The 18,394-nt window shown below is 36.0% G+C and overlaps 4 protein-coding genes across 6 annotated transcripts in view; 2 read left to right on the forward strand and 2 right to left on the reverse strand.

The window, feature by feature from the left end:
* Positions 1–3,673, reverse strand: part of LOC107582441 (prolyl 3-hydroxylase 1-like) — a 5,529-nt gene extending 1,856 nt beyond the window's left edge. Inside the window, exons 1-4 of the mRNA XM_016268286.1 lie at positions 3,123–3,673; positions 1,808–1,960; positions 1,511–1,700; positions 1,183–1,314 (exon numbers count right to left, since the gene is read on the reverse strand). Coding sequence (XP_016123772.1) covers positions 1,183–1,314; positions 1,511–1,700; positions 1,808–1,960; positions 3,123–3,578 — 931 coding nt within the window. The 5' untranslated portion in view covers positions 3,579–3,673. The remainder of the gene's footprint in view (positions 1–1,182; positions 1,315–1,510; positions 1,701–1,807; positions 1,961–3,122) is intronic.
* Positions 3,674–5,744: 2,071 nt separating this feature from the next.
* LOC107582467 (uncharacterized protein C1orf50 homolog) lies at positions 5,745–11,546 on the forward strand. Of its 2 annotated transcripts, none has more exons than XM_016268309.1 (5): positions 5,745–5,889; positions 9,848–9,995; positions 10,099–10,185; positions 10,729–10,860; positions 11,131–11,546. In XM_016268309.1, the coding sequence occupies exons 2-5, from the start codon at positions 9,915–9,917 to the stop codon at positions 11,314–11,316; spliced, it is 486 nt and encodes a 161-aa protein (XP_016123795.1). In that variant the 5' UTR covers positions 5,745–5,889; positions 9,848–9,914; the 3' UTR covers positions 11,317–11,546. The 2 variants fall into 2 exon arrangements, with proteins under 2 accessions (XP_016123795.1, XP_016123794.1); XM_016268308.1 differs by having other exon boundaries at positions 5,746–5,889; positions 9,880–9,995.
* Positions 11,340–14,418, reverse strand: LOC107582442 (AP-5 complex subunit beta-1-like). The gene is made up of 4 exons (XM_016268287.1): positions 14,321–14,418; positions 14,052–14,196; positions 12,236–13,524; positions 11,340–11,343 (listed from the first exon to the last, which is right to left on the reverse strand). The coding sequence occupies exons 2-4, from the start codon at positions 14,193–14,195 to the stop codon at positions 11,340–11,342; spliced, it is 1,437 nt and encodes a 478-aa protein (XP_016123773.1). The 5' UTR covers position 14,196; positions 14,321–14,418.
* A 1,799-nt stretch (positions 14,419–16,217) lies between these two features.
* Positions 16,218–18,394, forward strand: part of cdc42 (cell division cycle 42) — a 25,372-nt gene continuing 23,195 nt past the window's right edge. Inside the window, exon 1 of one of the 2 annotated variants that reach the window (XM_016268230.1) lies at positions 16,218–16,321. The gene's annotated coding sequence lies outside the window, so the exon portion shown is untranslated. The remainder of the gene's footprint in view (positions 16,322–18,394) is intronic. The other variant, XM_016268229.1, reaches the window with a different exon arrangement.

Consider the following 18,394-nt stretch of genomic DNA (forward strand, 5'->3'; position numbering starts at 1 on the left):
TATATATACACAAATACAACAATAATAAATATATATATATACTCACATATAATGCATTTTTGATTAATGCTAATTCTGGCCATGTTATTTTAGCATTATTTATATACTACTAGAATATTTATTAATATTTTGAATTTACTTTTTATATTCATATTTAGTATTTTTCAGTGTTATTAATTTTGGACTTTCAGTACTTCAACTTGTTTTCGTTAGTTGCAAAGGCACTTTAATTTCATTTTTTTTTCTAATGAAAAGTTTTTAAATGTATGCTTTTTTATCTAATATTTTATTTTATTGTAGATTTATTTCAATTACTGAAACCAGGGTTATTATAGTTAACTAAAATGAAAACCATAACAAAACATTTTCATTATTTGAAATAAAATAAACATTAACTGAAATAATATAAAAAGCTTAAACTTATTTTGTTTATGCTTTTCTATCTAATATTTTATTTTATTGCAGATTTATTTCAGTCACTGAAACCAGGGTTGTTAAAGTTAACTAAAACTAAAACCCTTAAAAAAAATAAAATTTTCGTTATTTGAAATAAAATAAACGTTAAAAAAAAAGTTTCAACATTTCTTATTTTAATTTACTTTAATTTGACATACTAAAATAACTAAAAATATATAGACAGCAATAAAACAATATTGGTTTTGGTTCTGTCAGGACCACTATCGTCAAAATGATAGATTGTGAAAGTTTGGTTTGGCGGTATGGTTCTGTTCTGGGCAAAAAACTCCCTGCCCATCCATGCAGCCTGTCATGAATGAGCAGGGAGAGCAGCAATAATAACCCCCCTAGGGTTAACAGAACAGAACAAGGCAGATATCATTAATGTACTTAATGATATTTAAGTGTAACACTTTATTCAAGATAAAGGAGTATGATTAGCAAGGAATATCAGAAAGCCAAGTCCTGACTGTGGCGAAAGGAGGAGCTGGGGATGGAGGAGGGTAATTTGCTCCGGAGCAAGCTGAAAAGCTGCTGAATAATACTGAATAGAGCTTATATAGGAATGCCGCAATAGGTGTCGTATTCCTATAGGTAGAATCAGCTGATGCAAGCTTGACTCACGTGACCTTCCAGAACTAACACTAACTCTTAATTTTTAGTTAACAATAGCAAAACAGAAATCTGGTACTGAATATGCTTCTGCTGACGATGAGTGTATCGTACTGTTATAGTATGAGAACTGAAGGTAGTTAAAGTGCGATGGGAGGAAATCTTCAAAAGGCTTCTCTCTTCCAGCGGTGGATGCCAGATCCACAGCGCAGTTCTGTTTGCAGTTCAGAACGTGAAGGTAATGATCTGTGATCAAAGCAAACATAGACATGAATCCCTCAAAAAAAAAACATATTTATAAAACATTTAGTGTAACAGAACTACATACAAGAAAAAGAGAAATCAAACGAGACATCAAACACCATGAGATTTTAAAATGACATCAAATTAAATCAAAGAGAATCTGGTGTTGTTAAATCAAAAGCATCAGAATACCACGTGCCTGTCATAGATTGAAAGAGATCGGCGTTATACTCCATGTACTTGTAACCATCATAATCGAACGCTCCCTCGCAAAGAACCCTGCATTCTTCATAAGCGGTGAAATATTCTTCAACAGCGGCTTCAAAGTGCTCGATGGCTGGGGCAAAATCTTCTGCACTGTAATGAATCTTGCCCTCTAAAAATTCAGCCTGGAAATCAGCAATTACAGGTACAGTCAACTATAAACATTTTATAAGGCAGTAAGATCATATGGATAAAATCTAGACATATTCAGATTAACAAACATTGCTCGTACCATGTGCAGTCTCTCCTCCAGGTCCTTGAAATCTGTCTCTTGCACCCCAGCCATCATCATGTAGTACTCTAAATTCTGTTTCATCTCTACGTGGTCAGGGTTTGCCAAGAAAAATGTGTTTGCTGCTGCCACTGCCTTGTCAAGCTTGTTTATCTGTAAGTACAAAGAAAACAAAGAAATATTGGTTAGAAAACACTCATGCTTTCCAAGTTATACTTTAGAGACAGAATTGTTCCTAGAATATATAGCTAAACTTCAAAATAAATAAATACATACATAATCATATTAAAAGTCATATGCAAGACATAAGCAGCACGACTGTTTTCAACATTAGTAATTTTTTGAGCACCAAATCAGCATATTAGAATGATATCTGAAGGATCACGTGACACTGAAGACTGGAGTAATGATGCTGAAAATTCAGCTTTGCATCACAGAAATAAAATATATTAAAATATAAAATTAATATTACACATTATTTCTGTTTTACTGTATTTTTGATCAAATAAATGCCTTGGTGAGCATAAAAGACTTAAAAAAAACATTTTTAAAAAATCGTTTTTTATATATATTTTAATGATATATTAAATCAGGGGTGTCAAACTCAGTTCCTGGAAGGCCACAGCCCTGCGCAGTTTAGATGCAACCCTAATTAAACACACATGATCCAGCTAATCAAGTCATAAAGGCTTATTTAAAAACTACAAGGTATGTGTGTTGGAGCAGGGTTGGAACTAAACTATGCAGGGCTGCGGCCCTCCAGGAACTGTATTAAATCAATGACTATCATTAAAGTAGTGCTGTTGTCACTGAAGCAATCCTTGAAATTTGTGATGACTTTGGTGTTCATACTTGTTGATACTATAGTTTTTTAATGCAACAATGATTTTCATTTCATTAGGCCTAGTGGTCTGAGGCTCATGCCCCCGACTGTATATCTAATTTAAACCATCATACCACAAGGCAGTGGTATGTTAAAGCCCCTGAGCAGTTCTAAAACTCTGCAAGGCTCCACCTAAAGACGTGGCACAGTGATGTGAGTTTGGGGGGGTTGGGGAAACGTGGAAGAGCTTCTTAAACGGTTAACCATTCAGTGACAAATGCATAAATGTTGTGTACAAAATCTGATCAAATGTACCTGATGCACATTTATGCATCGATAGAATGTATTTGATAACTCGATATTCTTTGTTTACAAACAGCTTTGTGCTAATGAGATGCACTGATTTTATCCCCAGTCCTGTTTACTTTTTTTAATGCATTTGCGTTTTCATAGAAAAAGTTGTGCATGCATTTTTGCTGGCCTCTTCTTTACCTTAAAGTAAGCCACTTGCAGGTAATTGTAAGGCGTCCTCTTCTTGAACTCCAGCTCGATAGTCTCACTAACTTTATGGAGTGTCGGTGGTCCCAGTTTCTCGCTTTCACATGCATTCACACAATCGGCCCGTTTGAGAATCCTATGGAAAAACGCTAAATCCTCCACGGCCCCGGTTCCTGGGATCGGGACACCCACACCTGAGAAAGGGTCCCCGAAAGCGGTGTGATTCGCGCAGGATAAGCGGCAGTGCGTCTGGATTTTACGCAGCGCTGCTTTATTCCGCAAAGCTCTTTCCATGTTCAAGATCACAGCCAGCCAGTCCTGCTTATAATACGCCTCCACCGCGTTATCAAAAAGCAGATCGTACGGCTCAAATATTCCATTGGTTTGAGTGTCACACAAGGTGAAATGGGCAGTGGAGAGGACTGATATCAAGGACAGTGAGGTCCACATCTCGGAGCCTGTAGGCCTGTCTGTGAGGTAGAACTTGGTTTTGGAGAATCCCAGAAAGTCTTTGGAGAGGGTGGAGCTCCAGGACTGTGCGAAAGCCTGGCCTGTGCACAATAGTGACCGCCCTGTGTAAGAGCTGAGGAATTTAGGGCGACTGTGTGATTCTGGGTCTAGTCACGGATTTAAAAGGTTTGAGTGACGCATTTTCAACAAAAAATAAAATATGTATACTGTACTTTACACTTTTAGTTGAAAATGCATAAATTATACAGTATCCATAAAGTATATAGAGTAGGCCTACAGAAACAGTGAGAATTGAGTTGGCAATTTATGTTTTGCTCTTTTGATTTAGTAGCTACTCGGAATGTAGTGTCTATTTCTATTTTTATATTCGGGAACACTTTGCAATAAGGTTCATAAGTTAACTAGTTAACATGAACTAAGCATGAACAGCATTTATTCATCTTGGTTAATGTTAAATTCAAACTTTTACTAATGCATTATTAAAATCAAAAGTTGTGCTTGTTAACATTAGTTAATGCACTGTGAATTAACATGAACTAACAATAAGCAACTGTATCTTCATTAACTAACATTAACCAAGAGAATAAATACCGTAGCATGTACTGTTCATGTTAGTTAATACATTAACATTAACTAATGGAGCCTTATTGTAAAGTGTTACCTTATATTCATTTGTCGTGAGCGAAAAAGCTGGCTAACACTACAGTGGCCATTATTAATTCATTAGGAAACATAATTTACCTCGTATTAACAGATCAGCAGTTTGTATACGTTCTCATGCAGTATTCTTGATATTGATCTGGTAAGCATAGTTTTGCCTAATGTAACTATTTTATCAAGTTATTTTTAAGTTTTACTAAATGTTCGATTTCACAAAAATAAACAAGTTTTAAAAAAAATTGTACTTGGGATCTTTCCCTCGTTACAAATTATGTTTTATAAAGTTATTGTAAAGTTTTAGGCCGAGTTTTAGGCAGACTTTTTCCAATTAAATAAATAAATGAACCTGGAAACTGTCGATGTTGTTGTTGTTGTTGTGTGTGTGTGTGTGTGTGTGCATGTTTATGTGGTTTATGAGGACACAAATTTGTATAATAACATGGGTATGACATAATTATTATAACGAGAAGGTGATTTATGAGGACATTTTCAGTGTCCCCGTAATTCAAAAGGCTTATAAATCATTCAGAATGAGTTTTTTTGAAAATCTAAAAATGCTGAAAGTTTCCTGTGAGGGGTAGGTTTAGGGGTAGGGTTGGTAAAGGGCAATAGAATATACGGTCTGTACAGTATAAAAGCCATTACGCCTATGGAGAGTCCCCATAAACCATAAAAACAAACCTATGTGTGTGTGTGTGTGTATGTGTGTACTGGTTTATATATTCTGGTGGGGACTTAAACCTGACTACACACAGACTCATGGGGACTCGTGTCACGGTGGGGACCTAAATTGTGGTCCCCACGGGTACAAAAGCGTATAAATCATACAGAATGAAGTTTATTGAAAATCTAAAAATGCAGAAAGTCTCCTGTGAGGGGTAGGTTTAGGGGTAGGGTTGGTGTAGGGCAATAGAATATACAGTTTGTACAGTATAAAAACCATTACGCCTATGGAGAATTCCCATAAACCATAAAAACAAACCTGTGTGTGTGTGTGTGTGTGTGTGTGAGAGAGAGAGACAGAGCTAAGGTTTAAAGTGTTGATCTTTGTAAAAAATTAAGAAAGAGATAAAACCAGTGAACAACTTGCATAATTCAGATAATATGAAGGAATCGTCCAACGGTGTAACGTTAGTGCAAAACAAATAATAAACTTGCACAGACTTGCAGGTTTTTGGTTTCATCATTTCAAACAGATCTTTCGTAACTGCAGAAAACTCACGTTACTATGTTATCTGCCATCTACATAACAGGCCAGAAAGGCTACCGCTAAACAAGCATGATCCCTTTATATTTGAGTTATCGATATAATAAATATGAATACGCATTGTGTTATTTAAAAGTATTATTTTAGTAACACATGCTATAGTTTAAACCCTCATTAAATATGTTTGGAAATTATTATTTGACAAAAATATCGGTTTTTGTACACAGGCAACTATCACGGCTACTACTCGATTCGGGAAACACAGTAGGACCCCAGAAACGCCTCCTCAGTGTTGATGCAGACTTTAGTGACTCACTCTCCGGCGAGAAGTCTTGTGTTCAGTTGCTGAGCGCTACGGGATGTTTCATTACAGAATGGATAAAACTGTCTGTCTACCACAACAACCCAACAAAACCACCACGGGTAAGACAGTGCTTTCAACGGTAAACCCCGTAATTATTTTTAGTTTAGGTTGTCGGTTTTATTGAATTGGTCAGTCAGTCATTCCACCGCACCACAGTAATAATCAAAACAGTGGTTAAATGTTTAACTACAAAGTATTATCAATGACAAACAAAATATATGCTTGTTATAAATTGACGAAACTTTTGTAATGTTATGAAATGTCCCATTATTGCCATTATATTCAGTGCCATGATACTAAGCTACCAGCACTCATGTTCAGAAGTTAAAATGATTTGCTTTATTTCATAAAAAATATATATAATAATCATTTAAAAAATACTCCAGAGGCGCTTACTTTCACTCTCGAGAGCTTATCCAACCTGTTACATAATAACCTTCACAACATTCGCCGTAGTTTCTTGATGGAATACGTGGAATGTCAGATCAGATCAGTGCAGAAAGCTTTAAAAACCACTCTGGCATTTATATATATATATATATATATATACAGTGTTGGGGAAAGTTACTTTTAAAAGTAATGCATTACAATATTGCGTTACTCCCTAAAAAAGTAACTAATTATGTAACTTACATTACTTTTGCGTTACTTTTAAAATATGAGCAGGGCTTGATTGTTTTTAATATAAAAAGTTCTATTTATAGCAAATATAAAAGCCCTTTCACACCAAAAAGTGTAATGAATAAACCTCAGGCTGAAGCAAAAGTAAATTCACGTCTGTACAGTAGAACACAGGAGAAGAAACACTCCTCAGCAACAACAAAACAATGAAGCACAATTGTTAGTTTATCTAAAGTCATTTTTGCTTATTAGTACGGTTGAACTAGATCAGCAGCAAAGACATCAGTTAATAAAATGGGATTAGATACATTTGTGTTATTTACCATATTTAATTATTGCAGGTTTGCTTCATATTCTGAGTTTGCATTTCACTGTTTTAATTGATTTTGATGAATACTAAATCTGTTTTTTGTGAGTGGGATGAATTAGAACTACAGCAGCATCATGTTCACACAGCGCACACAACTCCTCTGTACTCCCGATTTCTCCCAGTGTGGGGACAGGAGAGCTGTCAGTCAATAAATGGGAAAACAAAGTAACTGGCATTACTTTTTTTTGAAAAAGTAACTCAGATATTTTCTTTTAAATTAAAAAAGTAATGTGTTACTTTACTACTTGAAAAATGTAATCTGATTATGTAACTCGCGTTACTTGTAATGCGTTACCCCCAACACTGCTCTTTCCCGTTGCATGAATAGAGAATTAGAGAATTACAAATGTTCTGTCACAATGCTACTGTGAGGAGCAAAGGAGCACGGAGACGAAGGAGATTCAGGATAACAGTATAACAGTTTCCAACACGAGGGGTAACACAGGGCTTGACAGGAACACACACGTAGCACATAATACGGACGACACCAGACAAAGGACTCAGGGAACAGACAACACTTTAAATACAGGGCTTAACGAGGGGTAATTAACGGGATACAGCTGAATCAAATAACTACTCAAGGAGAGGGAAAAACTGGGTCACGGGGAGCACATAGGAGAAAACACAACAAAACAGGTCCATATTCCTGACAGTAACCAAGTAAAAAAACTAAACAAAACAAAACAATAGCTTTGGTAAAATAATGGACAAAGGTGTTAGTAAAATGTCTGTAATTATTTTTATATTGAATACGATACAGATGCATGAGGTTCATGTGGTTCAAACTGAAAGATGTATTGCAAATAATATGGTTTCAGACAATGAAAAGGTTATCTATATAAATGTAAGACAAGTTCACAGTGGTCAGATCTTTTGCAAGCAGTACTAATCAACTGTACCAGAACAAATAAATGAGTTATGTTGAATCTATAGTTATATGATGCTATCCCTGTGTTACCTGCACCTGCTTGGTCTTTTCCAAATTACCTGCAGTTATACAGTGTAAATGTGAAATATTTACTTACAAAACAAAAAAAACCTTTATTGATAAACTGATCTCACACACTGAATGAAATGAATAGGAAATTGGAATCATTTGTGTCAGCAAAAACAGTCAGTCGATATCCAGACAACAATCCGCTTAGTTCTGGACATTTTTCATATGCAGCCTGAAAAAGTGAAATGAATTGAAAAACAGTAATCTTGCAAAATGTTATTACAATATAAAATAATGGTTTCTATTTTAATATCCTTTAAAATATAATTTATTTCTGTAATGCAAAGCTGAATTTCCATCAGCCATTACTCCAGTATAAAGTGTCAGTGTCGATACTTTTTTTCAGGATTCTTTGATGAATAAAAAGTTTAAAAGAACAGCATTTATTCAAAATGTAAATCTTTGCTATCACTTCTTATCAATTTAACACATCCTTGCTGATTAAAAGTTTTAATTTCTTAAAAAAAAAAAAAGAAAGAATACAAATGTACTGACCCCAAACTTTTGAATTGTAGTGTATATTGTTAGAAAAGATTTCTATTTTAAATAAATGCTCTTCTTTTTAACTTATTATTCATTAAAGAATCCTGAAAAAAAGTATCATAGGTTTCAAAAAAATATTAAGCAGCACAAGTTTCCAGCACTGATAATAAATCAGCATATTAGAATGATTTCGTGTGACACTGAAGACTGGAGTAATGATGCTGAAAATTCAGCTTTGCATCACAGGAATAAATTAGATTTTAATGTATATTAAAATAGAAAAAAAACGTTATTTTACATCATAATAATATTTCACAATATTACACTTTTTCCTATATTTTTGATCAAATAAATGCAGCCTTGATGAGCATAAGAAACTCCTGTAAATCTCTCTCTCTCTCTCTCTCTCGCGCTATATATATATATATATATATATATGTATATATAAAGAGCGAGAGAGAGCTTTATACAATACTGATTGTGTCAAAGCAGCTTTACAGTGTCAAACAGGAAAATAGTTTGTCAATAATGCAAGAGGACAGTAACACAGAGTCATTTTTCCAATTAAAGTCAGTTCATTGATTATTCAGTGATGTCGTCATCATCCAGTTCAGCTCTCTTCCAATAGTGTCTGTGAAATCAGTCAAGCGTCCCCAACTAAGCAAGCCAAAGGTGACAGTGGCAATCGGTGGCATCGGTGACCGAAATGGCGAACAAAATACTTGGGAGAAACCAGGATCAGCTAGGGGCCAGTTCTTCTCTGGCCAGACAAAACCAGCCTGGTGTGGTTTAATTCCAGGCTGCAACGCACGTCAGATTGTGCAGAGGACTTGTCTGGTTTCCATGGCCTTGTGCCGATGGTCGTCGAGGTGACGAGGTCTTCGTAGGGGATCTGTCTCTGGGTGCTGGTCTATTTGACATGGTCTCCGCTGACATTCAGGGCTGTAGAGGTCGTCTCTAGGTGCTGATCCACCTGGTTTGGATCTGTATGGCTACAGTGACTTCCGAATAAGAATGAAAGAGCCTAATATCAGCGTAGATGCCATTCTTCTTACTATGTAACAAGCAATTTCTCTTATTATATATATCATTCTCTTATTTTTATTTCTCTTATTATGGCAGTGGCGTAATATATTGTAAGAAAAATTAGGATGTTGAAGATTTGAAGATGTTTTTTGCTGCATAGCAGTGACAAAGTACATGTACTACCTTGGGTTCAACGGAGTCAGAATAAACCCTGAACTTCAACTGATCTTTAACTCATACCTTTTATACAGTTACAATTTACTACTCTTAATGTAAAATAAGTTGTTTCTATCGTAACAGCTGTGCTCTATGTTAATTAAGTTACTTCAGACACCCCATTGTCTTAGATGATTCTCGGTGTCCCACACCCATTCCCATTCTCAGGATGTGATCGTCCCAAATGGAGCAGAAACATTCTTCTTCTCTATAATAATTAGGCCATTTTGGAAAATGAGCATGATTTAACATGTATTTTGGCGAGGAGTCTGCCACTAAAAATCATCTCTATGGTGTGCAACAGGATTTTACATGTCAACAATGTTAATATTATAGTAACTTTGGTGGAGACCAGCAGTAACCCGAGTGGAATGGCACTGGTGAGCCCCTACCAGACTAACCGGGTTGGGGATCCCATGGATCTAGTTGCTCTGGCACAGCAAGTACAGAAGGTAAATGATGCTTTAGCTCTATCACTTTACTGATATGGATATACAGTTTTTTTTTTTTTTATCAGTCGTGGATTCATTTATTTATGTATTTTGGGAATTTTAGGGAGATGACTTTATCAGAGCCAATGCTTGCAACAAACTTACAGTGATTGCTGACCAGATAAGATACCTTCAGGAGCAAGCAAGAAAAGTGAGATTGAACTGTCAATCAAATTACCATTTTGATTTACAGCAGTACCGCAAATGTCCCTAGACTTAAAGGAATAGTTTATCAAAAGTTATTTTTCCCCCATCCAATATATAACGGAGTTTCTTTCTTCACCAGAACAGATTTGGAGAAATATAACATTACATCACTCGCTCACCAATGGATCCTCTGCAGTGAATGGGTGCCGTTAGAATGAGAGTCTAAACAGTTGATAAAAACAATCCTCAAGTAATCCACAATTCCAGTTTTGAAGTTAAAAACGTTTTGATGGATATGTTTCTTGCAAACATGCAGATTTTCACTTCACAAGTGAGTGTGGATTACTGTGATGTTTTTATCTTATTCTGACGGCACCCATTCACTGCAGAGTAATGCTACATTTCTCCAAATCTGTTCCCATGAAGAAACAAATTTAAGCAAATTAAAATTTTTAGGTGAACTATTCCTTCAATGTTTAAATATCTCTGACAATAATCTAATATGTGACATAAGTAATGGTTAAATAATTTTGTGTTTGCACTTTAGGTTTTAGAAGATGCCAAGAAAGATGCTGAGCTTCACCATGCTGCCTGCAATGTTGTAAAGAAACCAGGAAACATGTATTATCTTTACATGCGTGAATCCGGACAGCAGTACTTCTCCATTCTGTCTCCACAGGTGAGTTGATTGCCACATTATGAGTGTCTGGGTCTCATCAGTTGACATGAGTGAGAAGTGAGGTCAATCTGAACTGGTTGGTGCCAACTAGTAGTGATAGTGAAACAAAATGTTTACTATGCGTGACTGTAATTGCAAACTCAGAAATGAGGAATTCTGCTGTTCACTAATTAAAAAAAATATAGAAAAGGCCACCAGAAAACAAATAATTGTGTTTATTTTAAGTATTTAACAGCTAATTTATTATGATACGGTTTTAATCTCTTACAGGAATGGGGTCCTAGTTGCCCTCACAAGTTCCTTGGCGCATACAAACTCCAACATGACATGTCTTGGACACCACAAGAGGAGGTTGAAAAGCGGGATGCTGAAATTGGCATCATGGATAAACTGTTGAACAGACAAACTGCTCTACCAGCCTGTACTGAGCCCAACTTTGAAAGTCTTTCACAGTGAAAGGGCACAGCTCACTCACAGTCTTATCTGGTCATGGAAGCCACATCGTCTTAAAAGATACTAATTGTTTGTTAATAGAAATTGTTTGGCAAATTAAAATTTTCAGTTTTGCATACTGAAAACTGCCTTTTCACTACTACTGGACCTGTAAATCTGTCATTCAGTCATGCATTTAAAGGGTTAGTTCACCCAAAAATGAAAATTCTGTCATTAATTACTCCAAAAACTACCACGTTCAAGGTCCAGAAAAGTACCAAGATGATCGACAAAGTAGTCCGTGTGACATCAGTGGTTCAACTGTAAAGTTACGAAGCTACGGGAATACTTTTTTGCGCAAAGAAAACAAAAATAACGACTTTATTCCACATTTTCGTCTCTACTGCGTCACCACATGCTCTCGTCATGGTACTGTCGTGTACGCGCGTCCAAAGTGGTTAACTTTACAGTTGAGCCACTGATGTCACACGGACTACTTTGTCAATCATCTTGGTACTTTTCTGGACCTTGAACGTGGTAGTTACCTTGCTGTCTATGGGAGGGTCAGAGAGAACTCAGATTTCATCAAAAATATCTAAAATTGTGTTCCGAAGATGAACGAAGGTCTTGCGGGTTTGGTACAACACGAGGGTGAGTAATTAATGACAGAATTTTCCTTTTTGGGTGAACTAACCCTTTAATGTGTCTTTAGGCCCTTTTGCACTGCTTTAGTTCCAGAACTAAATGTACGATACTAAAGTACTGGGACGATTTTGCGCAAACTATTTCCCAGTACCATTTAAAGGGTTGCATTCGCACCGACAGTGTGTACTAGGAAATGACGTAAGCCGTTCGACAGCGATGTCATTTGTGCGCGGTGTTCAACAACAGAAACAAAGAACTACGTTAACAACAGGAGGATGGAGGACGCTGTGATCGGAGCTGTGTTTTTGTTGTGTCTATGTCGCATAATTTGTCGATCACCTTCTCGGAGAGTTCTTCCATGCCACTGAAGTGCATGAGAAAAATGAACAACGCTCTGAAAGAGGTCACCACCACTTCTCTGCTACCGTCATTGTCTATGATTTTCAAAAGGGCCATTATGTGTTCAAACAGGTAGCTGATTCCTTTATCCGCTTCGCCCTCATCTGCTTCAAGGTGCACCAAACAAAGAAGGTTTAGCCTGCAGAGCATAGTTGCACTATCATTGAAAACCGTTGGATGAAGAGACACTGCCAGACGTGGCGTAACCAGCACAGGTAAACTCTCTTCCCCGCTGCTGGATATGGGCCGGTTCTCAGGGAAGTGCAGGATGCATTCCATGTAGAAGAGCTTTTCGGGAACTCTTAGGAGCGGATGCTGGGCTGTGCCCACGAGACGCTTGAGCAGGAAGTTCTCATCCTCGGCGGAGAAAAGGCTATCTGTGAATGTGTCCTTCATAAAGAGCGTGGCATGCATGAGCGAAACGTCTGCCGTTCCGAAGAGTCGCAGAAGCTGCGATTTGAATAATGTTGGAGAGAGTCCCGGAACCATGGCGACAATTTCTACAAGTTCCCTAAGTAGGGCAGACTGGGAAATAGGCGTTTGCAGGTAAGACTCCTCCAAGAGTGACGACATAATTGATTTGAGTTCTTTACAATCCAAACCTGGTGGCAAACGTGGGACTTGTACCATCATGTTTATTGGCAACAAGGTCAATCGTAACTGATTGCTTTTCCATACAAACCCTTCATTTCCTCCTAAGATGCTCTTGAACTCTAGGTCAGTAACATCTTTTTGGCTCGTCAAGATCCTTATGGCGTTCTTCAGCCCAAGTGTATAAAGCATACAGTAGGACTGATGCAGAACTGTGGTCTCTTGCTGTTTTAGAAGATACAGGGCCTCTAACTTTTGAGAAAGAAGACCAGGGCTACAGGTTTCCATTTCTCGTAGACACTCACAAGCGGTGGCCCTTAGTGGCTGCTGGGATAGGCCGCATCTGTAGTCATTGGTGTCCTGAATCATCTGAAATAGAAGGTCCAGCCAGTTTTCAGCCATCTTCGTGTGGTTAGCCAGGCAGGTTGTGCATATTATCACGTTGGTGATGGCCAGCATGACATTGCTCTTGAGGATGATGGATTTCTGTGGCGTGTGAGAGAAGACTGACAGTAGTTCAAGGGCTGTTTCCTCTCCCACAGAGGAAGAAGGGCAGAGAATGGTTGGATGCTCCAGTAGCACAGACACAAGGAGAATCTTATAATAAGGAAGAAAAATCACTATTAAACAAAAGTAAGTCAATTACAAGGGAAATGCACAGCATTTATACAAAGCTTTACAGTTCATTAATAGTTCTAGTTACTGGAAAAGCTACAAACATTGTGGAGCATGATTCATATTTTTAACTAAAACCATTAAAAACGTTAAATAAAATTAACTTAAACTAAAATAAAAACGCATTTTATTTCAGCTAGTTGCCAAAGCAAAATCTTCTCATTTTCATTTATTTGAACTAAAACTGAAATAAAAATTAATAAAAACTATACACAAGTTGAAAATAAAAAATATAATACACGACAAAATGAATAAATCGTAAAAATTAAAACGAAAACAGAAAATATTAAAATAAAAACGACTTCAATATTATATTAAAAACTGTAATAGCATCCAGTTATAGTAAAATAACCCTGTATTTTTAACTGTTAATATATTTCTACTATTTCAACGTCTGTATACATGCACATCCACATGTATCATAATGTGTGTTTGTCTGCTTTCGTTACCTTGAGTTGATCATTGGCTTTATCATTCCGCAGTTCGTGTAGAAGTTCAGCCAAGAAGTTCTCAGAGGTGCTGGTGGCCAAAAACTGAGATGGACTCAGTAGAAAGGCCGATACTGTCTGATCCCAGAGATCCGCGATAGTCATTCTGGAGAGAAACTGACTTAAGATCAGAACAGAAGCATGTCTGTGCATGGCAATGACGCTGATTGAGTTAATAATGCAACATTAAAATAAAAAAGTGCATGCTTTCAATTTAACGACTCACTCACCTATCGGATCACGCTTAAAAACATAAATAAAGCAATTTACTATGTAACCTCCAACTATCGACGTCTCTGAAAACCATGTGTTCCGAAGCTGTCATATGATAAACAAGGACAGTGATCTGTATATTTTAAAAGTAAAGTCTAAGCCGCCAATTTCTAAATATCCCATAAAAATTTGACCAGGCTGTTTCCCTTATCTAATTGTATGGTGCGTATTTTTAGATTTGTAAAATAATTTTCTTTTAATTTTACACTCATATTATTTACACTTACTTTACTGAGCTGAAACAGGGTGCTTTTATTTTGAAACGGTCATGTGACCTTGTTTTTGACACGCACTGCCATCGTGTGGTGCGTCAAATATTTAGAGAAGTAGGTCAAAAAAGCAACCTAAATTAGAGAAATAATCAGACATGATAAAACCATACACTCTACAATGAAGACTGAGTTCGTGGTTTGTAAGATAAGGTGATGTAGTACATCTTATCTTGACAAACAGCGAGCTTTATTGCTGTAATTAGCTACATATCAACACTGTTGCTCGTATCGCAAAGAATGGCAAAACAATAAAACATAAACGGTACGGTGGCAACATATACGTAATTAAAATTAAGATTTTCTTACTTAAATATGCTAAGTAACAATATTATAAACCTATTTAAATGGAAATATATTCAAATTTAATATATCAATAATGTATTCCTATTCTTATTAAATTGCTACTAATAATATTTTATATAGGCTACACTGCCGTTCCAAAGTTTGGGATCTGTAAGATTTTTTATGTTTTTTAAAGAAGTCTCTTCTGCTCATCATGGCTGCATTTATTGGATTCGTTTTTTTTTAAAGAAATGAATGCTTTTATTCAACAAGGAGGTGTTAAATTGATTTAAACAATGATAATAAAGACTTACATTGTTAGAAACGATTTCTATTTTAAATGAACACTGTTCTTTTTAACTCATCAAGTGATCCTGAAAAGTATCACAGGTTCCAAAAATAGATAATAAACCAGCATATTAGAATGATTTCTGAAGGATTATGTGACACTGAAGACTGTAGCAATGGCTGACCAGCTTTGCATCACAGAAATACATTATATTTCAAAGTATAGGCCTATTCAAATAGAAAACCAGTATTTTAAATGGTAATACTATTTTAAAACATTACTGTTTTTCTGTATTTTTGGTCAAATGAATGCAGCTTTGATGAACAGAAGATACTTCTTTAAAACACATTAAACATCTTATAATGATCCCAAACTTTTGAACAGCATGCAGTGTAAAACAAATGAATTAACTCGTAAATGGGTGTCTTGGGGAGGGGAGGTATCCAAAGCACATCAACTTGTCACTGGGGTTCCTCAGGGATCAGTTCTTGGACCCCTCCTCTTCTCCATGTACACAACATCACTGGGTCCCATCATACAGGCACATGGCTTCTCCTACCATTGCTATGCTGATGACACACAGCTTGATTTCTTTCCCCGTGTATGGACACAATCCATGTGGTTGACTGTGCATATCAAAATTAAATGATACTACGTTGCATATGTGTTAGCTTTGCATTTTGCCAAATCCTTTAATTTCTTGTTTTTTATTTTAATTTTTTTATTAGACATTAAAGACGTAACATGCAACATTTACAACTTTAACAAGACATCCAGAAAGATAACACAATTAAAGGAATGGGTTTACATTACATAGAAAGAAAAAAAATCAATAATATTTAAAAAATATATATTTTTTTAAAGTCAGCATATACCATACATACCCGTTCAATTTTCAAGTAATTTAAACTCTTTAGCGAATAAAATTGTATCTCTACATTTTTTGTTATCAGTACATTGGAGAGACTCGAAATACAAATAATGTCTTGGTTGTAATGAAGTGTGCTGGTCTGGAGTGACGCAGCGCGCGGCTCGCCCCTGCTCTTCAGGTCCGGAAACCCCGCGCGCGCGGACCTGCCAACGCCCGGCGCAGAGAAACAAACAGAAAGGATACGGTGAGTGCCAATGACGCTCAAAATATTATCTACATTTTTCTTTCTGTAAGCAATATCAACGCTCGACTTAGTGCAGTGTCGAATTATGAATATGTACGGTAGGAGCATATGTATTTTAAATGGGTATTAAACGAATTAAACGTGATAAAAGGCACCGGAGGGCAGTTAGCACAGGCGGCTAGCTGAGGCTGAGGAGAACCGGTCAGATTTGACCACAGGCGCTTTAACAATTATTATCATGCTATTGTATTACATCATTTAAGGTTTATTTTAATATAATAGTTAATTTATGTCGGTATTGGCTTTCAATCTGTCATCCGTTGCAGTCGCCTGTTGAAGGCGGTTAACTGTCAGAAATTATTTATATTTTCATATTAGCGTATTATAGCTAATTTGCATTAAATGCTGATTGAATTGTAAAGGGATTGCGCAGTGCATGTTTGCTCAGTTAAAATTGGTTAAACAGCATCATTGGAAACTGAGAAAAGCTGTACTTATTTATAATTATGTGGCATTGAATCTGAGTTTGTTTAGCATGGATGATACTGTCAGAATTGTGTTATTGATCTCAACATATTATAGACACACACACACACACACACACACACACACACACACACACAGCGTGCATGTATGCGTATATTTGTATATATATATATATATATATATATATATATACATATACACACACACATGCAATAATCATATAGGGTCATGTTATAGCACTAATTTCATACATTTAGAGTGGTTCTATTGGGTTCTTCTCTCACTCTAACACATGCATTATATCTATTGTCCGTGTCTTTTTTTTAGTACTGTTATTGATTTGTCTGAAAATTAAAAGAAGACCACTCAGTATTACTGATATTTTCATCCGTGTTGCTGTTTTTGATTTCTCCTTGTAGACTGAATGGTGTGAAATAGTATAGCATTACTGCCTTTTAGTCTCAGATGAATTTGTTTGGTAGAGGAGGACACGGCATAATTTTTACTTGCATCATTATGTATTTTGCAACAAGTTCTCTTTCACTTCTGGTCATTGAGGAAATGTTTTTCCTGCCACGGATGAATCGTTAAACTATCACAGGAAGAAGGCAGGACTTGCATGAGAAGAATGGACGAATCCAGCAAGAACTAATCTATATTCAAATAATGTTTTACTAATATTCTTACTGTAAATGTTCATTCATGTTCTATTGATAAATAGCACCATTTGGTGGGTCTCTAAAGAATAGCAACCGACAACAGCTTAAGTAATCTATTTAATATGTTGGGTGGATCATTACATATGTTTTTACGTAACAGCCGTTCTTTTTCAAGTGAGAAAAGTGTAGCTAAACAATTAGAAAGGTTAACAAAACTGATTGGCTCACGTTTACATTATTAATATTGCTAATTCAATTCAAGTTCATTTGTATAGTGCTTTTCACGATACAAATTGTTGCAAAGCAACTTAACAGCAAATTACGTTTCTACAATATTTAGTAGTAGCTCAGTAGGGTTGGATTTTGACACACATTTCACGATTTGATTCTCATTCACAAGCTTTCGATTCGGTTTAATATTGATTATTTTGGATACATATCAGGTACACTACAGTACATGCCAAATTTTCTCAAGGAAAAAAATCTCTCAACTAATGCTGTAAAATAGTCAGTTGGTACTACATTACTATAATATTAAAGGTTAAAATTGACTGATTTGTAGGCTAATATACAACTGCTAAAATTACACTTGAAGTTTTTAAAATAATAAAGTTAAAATTAGCTACATAATACTTCAATTCGTTTTTGAAATATAAACATTTAAATGGTGGCTGTCAAAAACTTGATGGATTTATTCAAACCTAAATGAAACATTGAAGAACAGTAAAAATTATAGTGAATATGTTATATGGTGCATATATTTTGCAAAATGCCCCTCTCTACAGTTTATTTTTCTAGCTTAATAATGAGTTTATGGTCACCGAATATGTTTTTCTGAGGTAAATGTGACATTACGTGACATTGTTTACAAGCCGTTATATTGACGTCTTTGCACGGCTGAAACACTAATTGAGAGATTACATGAGAC

The sequence above is a fragment of the Sinocyclocheilus grahami genome, unplaced genomic scaffold, assembly GCF_001515645.1.
Source record: "Sinocyclocheilus grahami isolate Dianchi unplaced genomic scaffold, SAMN03320097.WGS_v1.1 scaffold44.1, whole genome shotgun sequence".
Lineage (NCBI taxonomy): Eukaryota > Metazoa > Chordata > Actinopteri > Cypriniformes > Cyprinidae > Sinocyclocheilus > Sinocyclocheilus grahami.